This window comes from Chiloscyllium punctatum, chromosome 5 (assembly GCF_047496795.1).
Source record: "Chiloscyllium punctatum isolate Juve2018m chromosome 5, sChiPun1.3, whole genome shotgun sequence".
Taxonomy (NCBI): Eukaryota; Metazoa; Chordata; class Chondrichthyes; order Orectolobiformes; family Hemiscylliidae; genus Chiloscyllium; species Chiloscyllium punctatum.
Genome location: NC_092743.1, coordinates 118,694,741 through 118,715,062, shown reverse-complemented (window position 1 = coordinate 118,715,062; position 20,322 = coordinate 118,694,741). Strand labels below are relative to the sequence as shown.

General features: G+C 39.6%; 1 protein-coding gene across 1 annotated transcript in view; it reads right to left on the bottom strand.

Annotated features, from left to right (window-relative positions):
• Positions 1-20,322, bottom strand: part of enpp2 (ectonucleotide pyrophosphatase/phosphodiesterase 2) — a 99,788-nt gene that overhangs the window by 44,493 nt on the left and 34,973 nt on the right. The window contains exons 12-15 of the mRNA XM_072571208.1: positions 17,114-17,186; positions 10,877-10,985; positions 6,694-6,819; positions 5,656-5,687 (exon numbers count right to left, since the gene is read on the bottom strand). Coding sequence (XP_072427309.1) covers positions 5,656-5,687; positions 6,694-6,819; positions 10,877-10,985; positions 17,114-17,186 — 340 coding nt within the window. The remainder of the gene's footprint in view (positions 1-5,655; positions 5,688-6,693; positions 6,820-10,876; positions 10,986-17,113; positions 17,187-20,322) is intronic.

Genomic DNA, 20,322 nt, shown 5'->3' with positions numbered 1-20,322 from the left:
CTGATACATATTTTTATGATTGTTACAAAACTCACAGAGAAGATTGGAGTAAGTTGTTGAGTGGAGAATAAAAGTTGAAGATTTTAAGACTTTAGAGACTCAGGGCATATAATTGCCTGCACATCACACACTCTTCAGTTGCTAAGGGTGCCATTTACAAACTAAAATGCCATCAAACCAACACTTTGCAAACTTCATTCAGGTGCTGACAGTGTGTGCAGAGCAGGTAGGTCATGATAGCATTCATGGATTGGATGCCAGTATTGGCAATGCAGACATTGATACTGTCTCTTAATCTTGCACAGTGTTCAGCCCAACAGTCCTATCTCTACCTCCAGCACAACTCAAATCCTCAAGCCCTGAAGTTTACTTAGTTAATCGTCACCTTATAATTTCCATCCATGCTATTATGTATCAGAAATATCCCATTTTGCTTCCAAAATGTATTTTCAACATGTTTTTAAGTTTCCAAAACTTCTGCTCTCCCCATGTTCCACTACAGTGTTTGTAAAATACAATAAAGGAGGACAAAGAAATGGTGAGGAAAAAGAGAATACAATAGGAACATAAGATAAGACAAGAGGTCGTTTAGCCCATCAAGTCTATTCTGCTACTCAATGCAATCATGGCTGATCAAACCTGTGAATGCCTTTTACTCCACCATCCCCATTACTCCATGAGTCACTGGAAATCAAAGATATATCAATTTCTTCATCAAACATGCTTCAAAGATGTGCAAGTTAGGTGAATAGTGTTCAGGGATGTGTAGACTAGGTGCATTAGTCAGGAGAAATTTAGAACAATAAGTTAGGGGAGTGGGTCTGCATGGGAGGGAGGGTTGGAGGGTTGGTGTGGATTTGTTGAGCCAAATGGCCTGTTGCCACACTGAAGGGATTCTATGATGTTATGATGCTCAAAGACTGACTTTCCACAACTCTCTTTGCTAGAGGATTCCAAAGATTCACAACCTGGTGTAAAAAAACACAATCTCAGACCAAAGTAGCATTGTCCTTATTTTTAAATTGTGCCACCTGGTTCTAGATACCTCAGTCAGGTGAAACATCTTGCCTGCAACCACTCCGTCCATTCCTTTAAGCATTTTGTGAGTTTCAATTCGATCACTTTCCATTCTTTGAATACAGGCTCAGTTTGCCCAATCTCTCTTCACAGGACAGTTCCAATGTCCCGGGAACAAGTCTGCTGAACCTTAGTTGCACTTCCTCTATGACATTAAGAGACTTCCTGAGTTAAGGGGAATATTCATGAAATCTAGCAAAAAACATAGAAATGAACTGGAAAGCTTCTACAGGTACATAAAAAGGAGACTTTAGTGAAGAAGAATGTGGGATCATGGCAGGCAAAGTTAAAAGAACTTATGAAGGGGAATAGAGAAATGGCAGAGAAGCTAAATGATAACTTTGTGTCTGTTTCAGTGAGGAAGATACAAGAAATCTCCCAGAACTAGAGATCCATAAGTAGGGAGAATAAGGAGTTGAAGGAAATTAATATTGGTAACTAGCTCATACTGGAGAAATTAGTTAGGATTAGAAGTTGGTAAATCCCTGAGACCTTAAAGGTCTACACCCCAGAGTACTGAAAGAGATTAGATTAGATTACTTACATTGTGGAAACAGGCCCTTCGGCCCAACAAGTCCACACCGACCCGCCAAAGCGCACCCACCCATACCCATTCCCCTACATCTAACACTACGGGCAATTTAGTGTGGCCAATTCACCTAACCTGCACATTTTTGGACTGTGGGAGGAAACTGGAACACCCGGAGGAAACCCATGCAGACACAGGGAGAATGTGCAAACTCCACACAGTTAGTCGCCTGAGGCGGGAGTTGAACCCGGGTCTCTGGCGCTGTGAGGCAGCAGTGCTAACCACGGTGCCACTGTGCTGCCCACAACCATAATGTATTGGCAATGATCTCCCAAAATTGTTTAGATTCGGGAATGATTCCTGAAAATTGAAAGCTAGTAAATGTCACCACACTATTTAAAACAAGGGGTAAGTGAGAAAACTGGGAACTGTGGGTTACATCAGTGGGAAGGGAAATGCTAGAATCTATTATATAAAGAATGTGATAGTAATGATCTGATTAAGCATAGTGAGTTTGGATTTATGAATAGAAAATTGTGTTTGACAATCTTGATGGAGTTTTTTTTTTAAGGTGCTGCCAACAAAACCGATAAAGTCAACAGACATTGGATACTTGGATTTCCATAAAGCTTTTGATAAAGTTCCCACAGAAGACTGGTTAGAAAATCAAAGCAAATCAGCTCAGAGTTGATGTACTGGCACTCATTAACAATTGGCTAATAGAAAGAAAACACAGAGTAGGAATAAACAGGTCACTCTTAGTTTAGCAGTTCGTGTCTAGTGAGATACCACAAGGATCAGAAGGTAGGCCCCAGCTGTCCACAATATGTTACAATAATTTGGAGATGGGGACCAAAATGTAATACCAAATCTAGTGGAAGGTCAGTCTTTGAGTCTGTTTGGAGCTTGATAAATTTCTGACTAACAGTACATGGAGGAAGGCTTATGGAAAAAGTGTGGGTAAAGGACACCAAAATGATCGATTAACCATGACTGTACTAAGTGGGGGAGCGGGCCCAACAGGCTGACTGGCCTACTCCTGTGCCTATCGACTCAAGTAAATAGATGGCAGCTGATCATTTATAAGACAAACAATATGCAAAGCGATCAAGCATCTTCACTCGAGAACAAAATTCCTGGAAACCACAGCAGGTCAGGCAGCATCCATGAGAAAAGAGCATGCTAACATTTCGAGTCTAGATGATTCTTCATCAAAGCAGTGAAGCATCTTCACTCCACGTGATACAAACTACTATGAGCATGCATTGTTCTTCTGCTTGAAAAACAAATTGGGCACACTGGGATTAGCTGCTGGTCCTCTTGAATTAATCTCTTGGGCTCTGAGTAGTGCTTCTTGGTATCAACCAATTCTCACACCTCATGCTCATGTGACCCTGATGGGGCGGGGAGGGGGTTTTAAGATTCTGGGTGGGAGGGGCTAGGAATGGCAGATTTGATCCTGAGCCTGATGGGAATAGTTTAAGATGTAGGGATTTTGTTTGAAAGAAATGAACGTACCTTTTCAATATTTTTGCAGCAGCAATCAGACCTCGAAAAGATCTGTCTATTAGGCCACATAACCACTAGATAAGATAAAGGGGATTGAGAGGACTCATGGCTGTGAACATTCAGTCTGAGCTCCAGCCATTGCTGCCTCAAAGCTGTGACCCCACAATCTCACCTCACAACCCCACTGAGGCTTTGAAAGCTCTGTTCCAGGGAATGCCTCATAAAGCAGTTGCTGGTCCACTTAAAACCATAGAAACATAGATCAAATCTCTTTAGGATTTCATCTGAAATTGAATGATGGATCCATGTTATTAAAGCATCACCTGATCCTGGTGGTTATACTAATATATAGTGACAGAAAAATATAGGTGGTTTATAAAAGGCAAGTTCAATCCAACAACAGGTTTATCAATTTTAAGTCAAACTGTGGACATGTAATAATAACCAAAGAGAAAATCAGTTCCAGGTGCTGAAAAAAAGCATTAACATCTTTGACTATATCTTTTTGGTATTCTTTAATAAGCAGCAAAAGTAACTGGTAGAATCTAAGGCTGTGTTTGTTAACACTAACGCATTTGTGCTACGTTAAAAATCACTCAACACCAGGTTATAGTCCAACAGGTTTATTTGGGAGTACTAGCTTTCGAATAAACCTGTTGGACTATAACCTGGTGTTATATGATTTTTAACTTTGTTTACCCCAGTCCAACACCAGCTCTTCCACATCAGGGCATCGGCTTTAAATTGTGAATGTGCAGTTTTCGGGAGATGCAGATGGAGTTTTGGGAGTGGGGGACGTTGGGATGGCTGGGGAAACAAGATCGGGACTGGGTGGAGAGGGATCAAGGAGATCAGGTGGTGGGGAAAGAGAGAGTGGGACTAGGGGTGTAGGGGTAAGAGATTGGGACTAGGGGTGTAGGGGTAAGAGATTGGGACTAGGGGTGTAGGGGTAAGAGATAGGGAAAATTTAGGAAAAGGGAGGCAGTGTAGAGGTCAAGATCTGGGAGAGAACCAGAGGGGAGATGGAGGGGGACAGCTGGGCGTTGGGGGTGGAAGAAAAGAAGACAGAGGAGGAGCCGGTCTCTTGGCTCCTGGGTTCTTCTTGTCACATCCAACCCCAACCTCCCAGGTCTTGACTCTCTTCTCTGTTCACTCTGAGGGCTTCCCCGATATCCAGCATCTCTCTCCCACTGTGGAACCCCAGTTCAAGACAACGTGCTCTTCCCTGTGTGTGTGCTGTAATGCACTTACACATGGCACCACATAAAGTCTACGTGATGACGTCAGTGCTTGGAATGATGCATTCCCCAGTCAGCACAAATAGATAAGTACTGGATTAGTGGTGCTGGAAGAGCACAGCAGTTCAGGCAGCATCCAACGAGCAGCGAAATTGACGTTTCGGGCAAAAGCCCTTCATCAGGAATAAAGACAGTGAGCCTGAAGCATGGAGAGATAAGCTAGAGGAGGGTGGGCCACCTCCTCTAGCTTATCTCTCCATGCTTCAGGCTCACTGCCTTTATTCCTGATGAAGGGCTTTTGCCCGAAACGTCGATTTCGCTGCTCGTTGGATGCTGCCTGAACTGCTGTGCTCTTCCAGCACCACTAATCCAGTATTTGGTTTTCAGCATTTGCAGTCATTGTTTTTACAAATAGATAAGTGCCTACTGTTACTGATGTCAGCAAACACTGCCATTATTTAAAGTGCAATTTGCTTCAGTTACACAAGGCATTGGTGAGACCACATCTAGAGTACTGTGTACTGTACTGGTCACCATATTTACTGAAGGATGTTAATGCATTGGAAGCAGTTCAAAGAAGGCTTACTGGACTAATATCTGGAATGAGCAGGTTACCTCATGAGGAAAAGTTAGATAGGGTGGGCCTGTATGCTGTGGAATTTAGCAAAGGTGACTTCATTGAAATACATAAAATCCTGAAGGTATGTGACCAGGCAGATACTGAAAGGATGCTTCCTCTAGTAGGAAAACCTAGAAGTTGGGGACACAGTTTAAAAATAAGGGGCACTCGTTTAAAACAGAGATAATGAAACAATTTTCCTCTCAAAGGGTTCAACGGCTTTAGAATTCCCTTCATCAAAATGCAGTGGATGCAGAATCTTGAAATATTTTTAAGGCACAGGTCATAGATTCCTGATTACCAAGGAGATGTAAGAGTATTGAAGATATGCAGGAATGTAGAGTTGAAGCTTAAATGAGGTCAGCCATGATCTTATTGAATGGTGGAGCAGGCTCAACTGACCTGAGTGTCCTACTCTGGTTTCTTATTTGTACATTACAATGATGGAAGTGTAACTCTTCCAGTAATTAGATCAATACGTGAGAAAGGGTTTTCTGTGTCAACGTTTGCTAGCCTTTAATTACCTGGCCATTCATTTCAATAAACAGGAATTTATTTGCCAGTGAGAACAAAAACAGAAAGTTCTGACTAGCTCTGTATTTATATTAGATTTCATTAATATTCTGAATGCATGTCCTTGTTTTTAAATATTAGTTTTCGATAATGCATTGTTTTATACTCACAGTAAGGTTAGCCACCAGTGTTTTGGGATCATCTGTAAAGAAAGGTTAACATGAAACTGTAAAAATGAGGAGATCCCAATGGATTATTGAAGAAACAGGTTTTACCCAACTTTACTATATTCACAACTAATCACAAACCAAGATATATCTTACAAGCAACACAGCCTTCAAACAACAATACAAGCAGGTTACCGCAAGTTACGAGGATACATCTTACAAATTCTAATGCAAAGACTGCTTATCCATAACTTAAGTACATAGATAAACACACCTTACAGGATTTTCTGTTCATTACTTTTAATGTTTGGAAAACCCTGCAAGACCTGTTTTCCACTTTATCCAAATTTTGGCTATATTGTCTCATCATACCATACTTCCTAAAAGGAACTGGGATTCATCAAATCATTCTTGTACTAACAGCTAAATGGTGGCATGTTAGAATTTTGTACTGAATACACAAATGTGAGCACTGGGACAGTCAGCAACATGTCTATCACTGGAAAAGAATGGATATTTATTCATTCCAATGATAAGATATGACTGTTCAGGTTCCTAAGATTTAAAATGAGCACCCACAGTCATACTGGAGTCTTTGCACCTGTCAATTAAGACTGGAATACACTGTTTAGCCAAATTAACCAATCTACAGAAATCAGTAGCTTTGCCCTACATTTTCTGTAAGTTTCTGATCACAAGGACAGAGGCCTTTAAAACATTCCCAACGTAACTGCAGCATATCTGTGTTGAGTACACAGTCAGCAACAGAATTATTTGGACTGAAATATAACGTAGTGAATTGTGTACCATGCAGGCATCCTGAGGCCATCATTTATAACCCACCATTATATATGTGGAAGATGCTGAGGATGAGGTCAAACCAGCTTTCTTTCTTGTTGGTTCTTTCATGACCTGCTGTAGATTCAATATGGCAGATATATCCTTCCAACTTGGTCTGCTTAGAGTAAAAGTGCTACCAAACCACTCTTGTAAATCAAAGGCAAATATTAAGGAAATTAGCTCTCCCACCAATTTACTTACATCTGGGATTGTTACTGTATCTGGAGCGAATACGTCCCAGAGTTCCAGGGTACAAAATTATGTCATCAACAGTAGAGAGGTAGTTACTCAAAAATTCTGTTCTTTCACAGCTTGCATCTTCCATTCCTTTAAAATAAATCACAAGTACCATAAAGTTATCTTTTCTTTTTAAATTTCAATATGCAACTGCAGATCAGATTCAGTCAGTTTTGGCTGTGTTCAAACAGTACCTTATACTCTGATATATTCTTGATGGCTGCTGAGTGTATTGCCAAGGTTATATATGTTTAGTGAAAATCACTGGCTGTAGCATGTAAAGAGAGCTATTGGATGTCCATTCTGAGCAGGATCATGCTTGAAGCAGATGACACACTGGAGATTCTTTTAACATAGCGATTTCCACTAAATAACGTAAAGACTACTGAAAACAATCTTTCAACATTCTTTTCGTTATGAAAGGATCTGAACAGAAGTTCCATTTAAATTTTCACTTTTTTTGTATAAATCCTTCCCTTAAATCATTGTGCATTTATATAGGGATAAGTGACCTAATCTGTTTCACCAGAAAAGAAAAACTGGAAACTAGAGCTCATGTTAGCCTTTGTAACACTTCAGTCTAATTCAGTGATATTTATTAAATGGTTATTAAATGCCATAACATTTAATTGATAATTTACTTCATCAATTGATAGGTTATTGTAGCATATTGGTGTGTCATAGAATCCCTGCAGTGCATAAAGATGCTATTCAGCCCATCAAGCTTGCACTGACCCTTCAATTAACATCCCAACCAAACCCAGGAATGATGAAGAGCTTATGCTTGAAACGTCGGCTCTCCAGCTCCTCGAATGCTATCTGACCAGCTGTGCTTTTCCAGCACCACATGTTTTGACTCTGTTCCTAGTTATAGTGGTATACCTTAGATAGTTTGCCTAATTGCCTTTTCTTTTACTGCCTTTTCTTCATTTCGAGTTTCCACTGAGAATCAAGTGACATATACATTTCAATGGGTTTTCTACTCTTGCTTCAGAAGATTTGAATGGGTTGGTGGTATTCACCTGCTTATACTGAAAAATGTGATCGCTAGGTTCCAGAATGATATGGGATATTTTGTTCATAATTGGAGAGATAATTTATTCAAATGCATTTGAAAAAAGCTAAAGGCAACAAATTAAAGAGGCATCACTGCTCCATTTCTCATTTGTTGTTCTTAATTAGACTTATCAGACACCCAGCCAATCTCAATGCACCATGTGATACACCCCTCTTGACCTGCCACCAATTAAACAGTTGACTAATAGCCACTTCGGACCTCAATCCATCTCCGGTCCCTTTAAAGTGCCTTCTCAGCAGACAAGAAAAATGGCTGCTTTCCTGATAAGTAACCAGCCTGCCCTGTCTGCTGAATTTGAGGGAGCCTCCGTTTACCTCAGTCTGAGGATAGGAACATGGCGCAACTGTGCGCCTGTTAAAAAACACCCTCAGCCATTGCCTTTGACCCCATTTTGCCCTCAATTTACATGTGCATGGACACACATACACACATTAAATTTTCCAAGCTCCATAACATCGGTGCTCATCCGTAAATCATGTAACTTCTGTTTTTTCCTTGCTTTGGCCACAGTCATTTTGCTTTTGATTTGATGTTCACCATCTTACAGTCACAGAGGCATAGAGATGTACAACACGGAAATAGACCCTTTGGTCCAAGTCGTCCATACAAATCAGTTATCCCAACCTAATCTAGTCCCATTTGCCAGCACTTGGCCCATATCCCTCTAAACTCATCCTATTCATATACCCATCCAGATGCCTTTTAAATGCTGTAATTGTACCAGCCTCCACCACTTCCTCTGACAGCTCATTCCATACACGCTCCATCCTCTGTGTAAAAAAGCTGCCCCTTAGCTCCCTTTTTATATCTTTCCCCTCTCACCCTAAACCTATGCCTTCTAGTTCTAGACTCCACCACCCCAGGGAAAAGATTTTGTCGACTGATGATACACACTCCTGTCAACATTACTTTGCTCAAAAACTGGTGGGTCATTCACCCTCACCCAAAAGAGAATTGTGACAGAGATATGTTGCAAAGTTAATGAGAGCTTGAAGAGTAATGTCACTTTGGTGAACTTGATCCTGTTTCTACAATGCATAATTGAAGTACTGTGGATGCTGAAAATCGTGTGTAAAAACTGAGAAAGCTGGAAATACTCAGCTGGTTCAGCTGACAGAGATAAAAACTGAGTAAATGTTAACATCACAGACATGAAGTTATTTCTCCTTGTCTCCCCACCGTTAATGCCAGACCTGCCGACTCTGTGTATTTGTCATTCATTCACAGGATACGGACATCACTGGCTAGACTAGCATTTATTGTCCATTCGAATCACCGTGGAATAGGTGGTAGTGAACAATACTCCCGATAACTTTCTTTTTCAGTGTGCAGACCTCCAAGATCTGAGCGTACCATTGACTTCTGAAATCAGCATGCCAACCAGCATGCCTAGAACCTCACTGCATCATCACACGGCCAAGAGGGAACATTGCTGATGAGCTCAAAAACAGAAGTTGCTGGAAAAGATCAGCAGGTTTGGCAGTAACTGTAAAGAGCAATCAAAGTTATCCTTTTGGGTCTGGTGACCCTTCCTCTGAGTTCTGATTTCTCTTCAAAGAATGCTGCCAGATCTGCTGACCTTTTCCAACAGGTACTATCATTGTTTCTGGTTTATAGCATCTGCAGTTCTTTCAGTTTTTATTGTTGGTGATCTATTTACTTTAATTGTTGCAATCTTTGCGGTGTAGGGACACCCACAGCAATGTTAGGTAGGAAGTTTCAGGATTTCAACCTGGCAATAGTCAAGGAGAGGCGATATATTTCCAAGTCAGGATGGTGTGTGGCCTGAAGGGAATTGCAATTGGTGGTGTTCCCATCCATCTCTTGTCTTGTCCTTCTAGATGGTAGGTGTCACAGGTTTGGAAGGTGCTGTCAAAGCAGCCTTGATACATCCTGTAAATGGTACATACTGCTGTCACCTTATGTCAGTGGTGAAAAGGTGCCCAATCAAATAGGCAGCATTTTCCTGGATGGTCTAGGGCTCTATTATGTGTTGTTCAAAATGTCCAGATCTTGGCAAATGGCAAGTTTTGTTGAGAGTGTAATGCTGGAAAAGCACAGCAGGTCAGGCAACATCCAAGGAACAGGAAAATCAATATTTCAGGCAAAAGCCTTTCAACAGGAATGCCCAAAACGTTGATTTTCCTGCACTTTGGATGCTGCCTGACCTGCTGTGTTTTTCCAGCACCACACTCCTGACTCTAATCTCCAGCATCTGCAGTACTCACTTTTGCCAAATGGAGCATATTCCATCACAATCCTAACTTGTGCTTTGTAAATGGAGGCTTTGAGGAATTACAAAGTGAATGACTCACTCTGGTACTCCTAGCCTCTGACCTGCTTTTGTGGCCACCATATTTATATGGCTAGTCCAGTATAGTTTCTGGTAACCCCCCAGGATGTTGATAGTGGGGAATCCAGTGATGATAATGCTACTGAATGTTAAGGCAAGCTGGTTAGATACCATTTTGTTTGAGATAGTTCTTGCCCAGCATGGATATTACTCACCACTTACCAAGCTAAGCCTGGATATTGTCCAGGTTTTCCTGCACATTAAGCTGCTAGTGATTCAGAGTAGATTGGGTGCTCATTGTCTGGGTTGGATTTATCTTGCTTTTTATGTCTTGATTTATAACTCAAAACTGTCCAACACAATTTACATGTTTTATAAATTAAATATTACATTTGCAGCTTGCTAAGATGAGATAAAGACACAAAGTGATGGAGAAACTCAGCAGGGCTGGCAGAATCTGTGCAGGGAGAAATAGAGTTAACGTGTCAAGTCCAATATAATTCTTCTTTAGTGTCCAGACCTGTTGTTAGTTCAGAGCTCCAGCATCTGCAGCATTTTGCTATTACATTATAAGATCATTATCAGAGGTAAGTCACTATTGATCACTTCTTTATTTTAAACCATAAGTGAAATTCAGGAAGGATGCACTGAGGACCTTTCTTAATTTGTTACTCAGTCACTTATGATGACACAAAAAAAAATCAGTATCTCTGCTACTTTTTGAGGAATGTTTAAGAATTTCATCATGTAGAAGTTCAGATGGCATAATATCTTACCATGGTCACCAAGAAAGATGATGTTGACACAACGATGCAGTTTCATCTGTTTGAGTCCATCCATCAGCTGCCCTACAACTCTGTCAGTTGTTCTAAGAGCATCAGTAAGCTAAAAATGTAAATAGAAATAATAACATTTAAAAGAAACAATTTGATTTATTTTAATGAATTTATAAAGCTAATCATAAGCCAGTCCACTGCTTAATCCAATAGTTTATAATTCTTTGGTAGTACAGAACTTGAGTATTGCTGAAAAATACTCAGGTTGAGAGTGTGATGCTGGAAAAACACAGTAGGTCAGGCAGCATCCGAGGAGCAGGAGAATCAACGTTTTGGGCAGAAGCATCAGGATTCCTGATGAAGCGCTTATGCTCAAAATATCAATTCTCCTGCTCCACAGATGCTGCCTGACCTGCTGCGCTTTTCCAGCACCACACTCTCAACTCTGATCTCCAGTATCTGCAGTCATAGAGTCATAGAGATGTACAGCATGGAAACAGACCCTTTGGTCCAACCCGTCCATGCCGACCAGATATTCCAACCCAATCTAGTCCCACCTGCCAGCACCTGGCCCATATCCCTCCAAACCCTTCCTATTCATATACCCATCCAAATGCCTCTTAAATGTTGCAATTGTACCAGCCTCCACCACTTCCTCTGGCAGCTCATTCCATACACGTACCACCCTCTGTGTGAAAAAGTTGCCCCTAAGGTCTCTTTTATATCTTTCCCCTCTCACCCCATGGAAAAGACTTTGCCTATTTACCCTATCCATGCCCCTCATAATTTTGTAAACCTCTATCCTCACTTTCTCCTTCCATTTCGTTGAAACATTTTGTCTTGCACTCATCAGGACATTTGGCAAGACGTACCAACGAAAATAAGAAACAATCCTTTTATACTTTATGAGAATAGAGCATATGATTAGTTATCAAGTGGAATATAATTGGTAAAGACATTACCATGGAGAATGCACCCATTAAATAGTGACGGCCAGTTAACTACTTGGTTTTGTTTAAATTTTAATCTAAGCAGGTTTACTCTGATTGATCAATGCATTGCCTTGAGAAATGAACCAGAGAGTGGGCTAGCCATTCTTTAACCAAAATAGTGTAATCATTCATTTAAACAAGCAGCCCTTTCAGCATGCTAAACATAGTCATAAACTATGAATCAAGATTGTGGTGGAAATTTTTTTTTGTCTTTATATTTCATATTAGTTTGGCACAAAGTAAGCTGATCTAATGACAAAGAGAAGAACTGACAAAAACTTGGAACCTGGAGATTTTAAAGGAATTATAAACATTAATTTGTGAATGATGTTGGAAGGATCATTAATACTGTACATCTAAGGGTAGAAGGAATAAGATGCAAAGTTCATTTCAAGAGAAAAATAGTTTCCCATGTTTTATGTAAAGACATATTTCATCAGAGCAGACCAACTCTCCTCAATATTCTTCAACAACTGAATGCAAATAATGAATAGAACTTTAATGAATAAGAAGTCATGCAAACAGTAAATCAGCTGACTTCATATCACAAAAACTGCAATGTCCAAGAAAAGTGTTGTAACAAGGTGTGGAACAACAAGACCAAGAATACCAAACTGTGAGTCTATAAAGCTTGTTTTCTCAGTGTACTCCTCTACATTAATAATAACATGGGATAGCAGAATAAAAAGGCTGAATAAATTTGAGCTATTGCTGTCTCGAACATATCCTTAACATCCCTTGGCAGGACAACGTCACAAACTTTGAGATGTTAGAACACAATAATTCCATCACAGAACACCCATTCAGGACTTTGTAGTGCAGTGGTATTGTCCTTCTGGGCCAAAAGGATTCAATTCCCACCTGAGGTTGTCCTCGAATATGCCTGACCAGGTTGACTGAAGGTAACTACACTCATTGTTAAGCTAACATCATCTATGGCTTTTTAGTCAAATTCATCAGAATATGGCTTTATATCCAAAGATCTTCTGTATGATAAACTGCCCTTTGGTCATTACCTGGTGGACCCCTGTTACAGGGGCACCTGCAAGAAAGATGTGAAGATGATCGACATCATTGTGGACAAATGGGAGATAACCGCCAATGAATGCGACCTCTGGAGGCTTGGAGGGGCCTCAGACGAGACAAACCGAAAGGAACAGCTCAGCAGGTTAAGAAGAGGACCCAATAGAAAACAGAGGCCAATAAACCCTGCCCCTTTTTCAGCTCATTGTCTTCCCTTCCGCAAGTGTAACAGAGACTGCCACACCACAATGGTGTGCTTGAGGCCAACCAGGCCAACAGAGTCATAAAGTCATTGAATTGACCACCAAGAAGCAAACGGGATGGGAGACTGCCTGAGACTCCTGCCATAAGGAAATACACAAGTAGCACCAAATTATAAAACATATTTCATACATAATCAACTGAACTGAATTACTGAATTCAACCACACGTTTTAAAGCCATAAAGTTGAGATTAGTGCCAAGCAATCAATTATTACTAAACATCATTATTCAACCAAGTTCTTTTCTATGATTAACAATAATTCCTGTCAATGATAATACACTGTCTGCACTGATGATTAAAGTGAATCTTAGGGCTTTAAGATCCCTCAAGCAATAAAGTTTATTACTGCAGTTGAATGTATTCCAGAGATTTCACCACATGGCCTCCTCCCTCCAGCTGCCCTGCACAGTAAATCACTATTTCCCCATTATCCAATCATGTTATGATGAATAAATTGCTCACAGTCATTAAAATCATTTCATTACTATTTCTATCATTTTTTTCTTCCTGAATGCTCACATCTCTGTCTTGGAGATTAATCTTAAATTCTTGGATACTCAAAGGCAATCCCAGAGAGTGAGCAACCCTCCTGCTCATAGGAGAACAAGCAACTGTCATACTGCTGCAGGTAACATACGTCTCTCATTCACTGTCATTAATAGGAATGTATTATTTTGTCAGCAAGTTCATATTTTATGTGGTGATTCTCAAATAATTTCCAGTTTTGAGTCAGCTCAACCTGACTGTATCTTTCACTCTATAAAACAGAAATGCATAAACACCAAATAAGTTAACTTCACTTAAACAATAAAACTTAAACGTAGCAAAGAGTTGATGACTTGAAAATAACCAAAGATAGAACTGGAGATGAAATTGATTATAGCCAAGAAGGGAAAGCAGACTTAGCTCATTTTACACCCTGCCTGGTTTTCTTTTCCATTTAAGTCATCATTTTTTTGACTGATCTCAACAGAAACTATTCAACTACTCTAAAAGGAGCTGTGTTGTGCTTCTGGTTAAGACCAATTTAATTCTCTTGTATCTGTACAATATCGCTCAGGGCCTCAGGGATTCGCAGATAACAAATTATCTTTGAAATGCAGGCGAGAGTGTTACATCTGCCCCGGGGAGTGGGCTGCAAGATGACATGAGGCAATGAAATAATGTGGAAGGGCTGTGTCTATCACCTATCCATTTTTACTGGTTCGCCAGCAGCAGAGAGATAGATGTTGGGTGGTCCGCTAATCCTTGGAGCAATTAGGTGCAAAAGAACATTAAAATAGGAGCAAGAGTAAGCTGTTCAGCCCATCAAGCCTACTCTGCTGTTCACTGAGCTCATAGAAAATCTTCTAAGTCAACACCACCTTCCTGCACAATCCCTGTATCATTTCATGTTTTTAATATATAAAAATCCATTGACCACAGTCTTGAACATATTCAACAAATCAGTTGTCACAGCCCTCGGTGGCAGAAAATTCCAAAGATTCACCACTTTCTGAAAGAAGGAATTCCTTTTCATCTCAGTTCTAAATAGCCTGCCCCTTTTCCTAAGAGTGTCCTCTGGTTCTAGAATCCCAATGCGGGGAAAATGTCAATTTTCATCCAATCATCGAGCACTGCACGAATTTTATATTTGAACTCTGGTCACCTCTCATCTTCTAAACTCACAGTTTATTTAATCTTTCTTCAAGGAACAATTCATCCATGCCAGGAATGAGGATAATGAACTTTTATTGCAGTCTCTCTATGCCAAGTACTCCTTTCCATTGTTAAGAAAACCAAAACTGGAAACAATATTTGCATGGATTGTCTCACTATGGCTCTCCATCCCTGCAGCAAGACATCTTACTCCTCATCACAAACCTTCTTGTATTAGAGGACATTTGCCTTCTTAACTGCTTGCAATATTTACATGATCACCCACTAACTCATGAACAAGAACAAGAAGGTCCTTTGATATTAAACACTTCCCTACTGCTTACACTTAAGAAACACTCCATGCTTCTGTTTTCAGACTAAAGTTGTTAACCTCATTTCTCCACATTGTATTCCATCTGCAAAATGTTCTGCACACTCACTCAGCCTCTCCGAATCCATTTGAATAATCTCTGCATTCTGCTCACAACTCAAACTTCCAACTAGTTTTGTCTAAACTAAAAAGTTAGAAATATTACATGCAAACCAAACATCCAAAATCACTAACATGTATTATGTCTAGGTGAAACCCAAGCACTGATCCTAGCTGTACCCATAGTTATGGATTGCCAATCTGAAAAGGACTAATTTATACTGATTATCTGATTTCAGGCCATTAACTAGTTCTCAAGCCAAGCCAGTATGCTCCCTAAAATCATGTGTTCTAGTTTTGTTTACTACACTTTTGCATGAGACCTCATCAATAGCTTTCTTAAAATGTAATTATATCTTATTCATCATCATTTCCCCCTTATCTATTCTGCTAGTTACATCCTCAGAATTCTAACAGGTTTGTCAAATGTGATTTCCTTATGTGATATCATTGCAACACAAGAGTCCTCAATCCTTCCATTACATTCCTGATGCTACTGAGACAAGAGAACAGCAAGCCGTTGGAACAGCCAGCAGTTCTTCGAGACAGGGGCATTCTATTAAATTAGGGAAGAAGCCACAACCTTTGGCAGTTAACTACCTGGCAACTGATAAATCTCATCATTCTTTCAGGCTAGTGCCCGACTTTTCAGCCAATCAGAAGAACTGGTGCCTCCAAGAAAAAATCCTGTCATAATCACTGCTGTAAGGAAAACAATTTGAACACATGGAAAACACATATTCTTCACATTCAGTTGAATTGGCATTCAAAACTGTCAGCTGTAAAAGTGCAGCACTCCCCCCCTTAGTATGACACTCCCTGATCTGCCCTCTGATATAGATCGAACAGATCCTATGGCATATTCAAAAGAAAAGAATTCCTCCTGCTGGACTGGTCTACATTTATCCCTTAATCAAGAACTGGATTTTTTGGTCATTTGCCACATTTCTGAATGTGGGCTCTTGTATGGAGATTGCCTACACTACAAGAGGAAGAGTTCCTCTGGTGCATTGCTAGTGTCCCTACCTCTGAGCTGGGAGATTTAGATTCAAGTCCCAACTGTTCCAGAGGTCTGTAATATCATCCCTGAGCATGTTGATTAGAATCTAGCTACACTACAATGAGTCTGCACTTCAAAAGTACTGAACTGACTGTGAAGTTATTTAGTTTACCCTAACGATAGGAATATAAATTTCATAAATGTGAGTCTTTGCTTTCATTTTTATCCTCTATTCACATTCAATCTTTCAAAATGCAGCAGTAAAATGAATTTGACCAGAAGCCAGCCACTTCAATTTTTTATAATTTATTTTTAAGGATAAAAAAAATTGCCTGATATTTGCATCAATTAAATCTTCAGCACCAATGTATTAAAAGCCCCTCCTATACCCCCAACCCCTGGTTTCCAATTGCTAGCTGCATACTTATATGGTGAAAAATGGACAGCCAACATTTGAAAATCCGCGCTGATTGTAAATTTCTTATTACTACCTTCAACTAAAAGCCCTTCCTGGCAGGGGAAGCAACAAAGAAAACAAGATTTTCAAACTGCAAAAAATATAGCACAATATTTAATAAGAGGTGCAGTATATTACATTAAGTAAGAGCTTAAGTACAAAGAGATAATTATTGAGAAAAAGGAAGTCAGAACATGATTCCTCAAACTGACATATATGCTCAGCATATCCTATTATTACCTTTCTATGCAGTCAGGACCTTTGGAAAAGCACCAGGGAACAAGAACAAAAAGGGTTTTTTTTTCAAAAAAAATCCACATCTGGTTGACATTAGCAATTCATTTCTTTCAGTAGCACAGGGAACAGGTGTTACACATATGGAAAGATTGGACTCTATGAGTTCCCCAACCTAGTGTTAAAATGCTTTACTAACCTCGGAGCTGAATGGTCCAAATCTGTGACCGTAACCATCTGGTTGCTCTGAATAGAAGGCATAGACATAGGGCCTAAGATTGAAGCAAGTGTAAAGAGAGTGAATATTTTTTGTTTGAATCTGGTTACATTTTCTTTACAGGAGAAGCTTCTGTCAAATGCTTAAACAGAGGAAGTTGTTAGTGGATGTGTCAATTTTCTTACATCTCAACTATCCAGCTATAGATCTCTTTACCCACATTCTTCTGGAACTCTCTATCCCCACCTCAATGCAAGTACACATATTTCTTTACATTGTGGTGGAACTAGTAAGTTCCTCAGATTTTTAGTTTTCAACAATTATCATTTGAACAATTTTTACAATTCCATAATCAAACTGTCCAACACATATACTTCTCATCTTTGTTCCACTCTCTTAAATTGGGTTTTTATTTTCAAATATCGTCAGGGAGAAAACCTGCAAATACTGATACACTCACATAAGTGTTGACATCATCGCCCTTTGAAAGTCCTTATCAGTATCAGATAATCAAATGAATCCTTCATCAGTACAGGTAAAACTCTTCACAGTTTATGGTCTGATTTTCCCCTTTATATATGCTGACTAATTTACTGTATGTCTCCAAGATTTTCTGCTTTCTATCATCAGATGAGTGTTAAAAAGATGGGGAGTCAGAGAAGAAATTAATGGAAAGTTAGTTATGTGATCCAAATAATCAAGATTATTTTTATTGTTATTAGTAATGAGGCAATATAGTGCAACAAAAGTGCCACACAGAAAAATAATTATTTTTATATTAACACAAAAAACTCACATATCCTGAGACAGATTATAATCAGGTGAGAAAAAAATCATCAAACATTATTATACCCATTAAAAGATGGTAAGAAATTTAAACTTCTTAAAAAAATATGATGTCAAAATTTCTTCTGATCACTGTATGTAGCAAAATCATTAGCTTTTAATGAGTTTTATTGTCACATGTACTCAAACGAATACAGTGAAAAGTATACACGTTGCCATTTACAGCATTGTCTTATGTACAAGGTACCCAGGTACAGATTCCTCCATACACGTTCGTAGGAAAAAATTACAAAAATAAAGAAATAAAAACATTATCGATCATAGGAATAAATTAGAGAAGAGAGAAATAAATGGTTCAGGCCTCAGAGTGAGGCATCATAGCTCTTTGAAAATGTAGTCGCAGGTAGCTAAGATGATGAAGAAAGCGTTTGGTATACTTGCCTTTAGGTCAGTGCACTGAGTATAGGAGTTGGGAAGTCATGTTGTGGCTGTACAGGACATTGGTTAGGCCACCTTTGGAGTACTGCTTGCAATTCTGATCTACCTGCCACAGGAAGAATGTTGTGAAACTTGGAAAATGTTCAGAAAAGACTTACAAGGATGTTGCCAGGGTAGGAGGGTTTAAGCTATAGCAGCTGGGGGCTAAATAGATTGGGGCTATTTTCCCTGGAGTGTCAGAGGCTGAGGGGTGACCTTAGAGAGGCTTAAAAAATTATGAGGGGCATGGATAGGGTGAATAGCCTAGATCTTTTCCCTGGTAGGGAAGGGGGGCAGGGGGTCCAAAACCAGAGGGCATAGGTTTAAGGTGAGAGGGGAACATTTAAAAAGGATCTAAGGAGCAACATTTTCACACAGAGAGTGGTGCATGTATGGAATGACCTGCCAGAGGAAGTGGTGGAGGCTGGTACAATTACAACATTTAAAAGGCATCTGGATGGGTATATGATTAGGAAGGGCTAAATGCGACTGGATTTATTTAGGACATTTGATCGGTATGGACACGTTGGACTGAGGGCTGTACATCTCCATGACTCTATAACAGTCCGAACAACGTGTCAGAGAAGATTTTCTTGATGACTATTTCTAGCAAATTCATAAACACCATATTTTAGAACACAAAGATGATTTCATGATGTATCTCACAGAATTATCAGTGTAGGAGGCCACTCAGCCCATCATTTGTGCACGAGCTCTCAGAGCACTTTCACTTATTGCAACCTCATGTCTTTTCCCCATTCTCCTACACATTATTTAAATGGAAACAATCATCCAATGCCTTTTTGAATGCCTTAATTGAACCTGCCCCCAACACACTCCAAATCTTAACCACTCACTTTGTGAAAAGCTTTCTCTCACCTCTTTTGCAAAATATTTGTAACCTATACTCTCTGGTTCCCAATCCTTTTGTGTGGGAATAGTTTCGCCGTATCTGCTCCGTGCAAACCCCCCATGATTTTGAAAACCCCAACGAAACCTTCTTTCAGCCTTTACTTCTCTAAGGCAAACAGTTCTCCAATCTATCTTCTCCATGTGGCTTCAACTACATGAGCTAGTCCACACATTCAAACATTGTATAATCTAAAAATAAACCCAGGGAAACAACAACATTCACTTACTGGAACGCCTTGTTTGATCCCACTAATCAACCCATCCATTTAGTGAGAACGATCGGAGAGCAGGGAACTGTAGTGAGTAGGCTATTTCTTACGATAAACACTGTAATTAATAAATTAATGGCACAATTTAATTTTTGAGGTCTTCTAACCTATGGAGCTTTTCTATTGTAGAGCCTCATTAGAAAGAATACCCTCTGTCCTGGGTGTTATTTAAGCAACTGAATGTATTTTGTCGGTTAGGTTCCAAAAACAGCTGATGCCACAAAAAGCATGTAAAAATGTCAGTGCTTGGCGTTAATTTTAGGCAGGTTCCACACTCTATCTTCATCTATAGAGAGGAAACCCTTTATAGGCTAAACAATGCAGAAGTATTTCATTTTTTTTTCACAGAGTAGTTGTAGCACTCATTCCAGTAGGCCTGGTCGCCCCAAGCACTGAATCTAACCTGACTATTTGACATTGTTTACAGCACCAACATTGAAGACAGAAGCATTATAATACAGATGAATTATCAACATGTCCACTTTTCAAGAATTGATTACAGTTAAGTGATCCAGAAGAGATTGTAACAATAAGCATGTTAATTTAAAAAAACTAGCTATCTCAAGCTTGAATTAGAAACAAAACAAAAAAAAGATTTAGAAGACAGCAGTTCTTCACGTCAGTGACAGTTTCAGCAAACAAAAATGGATATAACTGCCATAGTCTTGCCCAGCAGCCAAGCTAATCTTTGTGTTTCACGTACTTAATAAAGGATGCAATGATATGTGCATTAACTATTCCATTGAA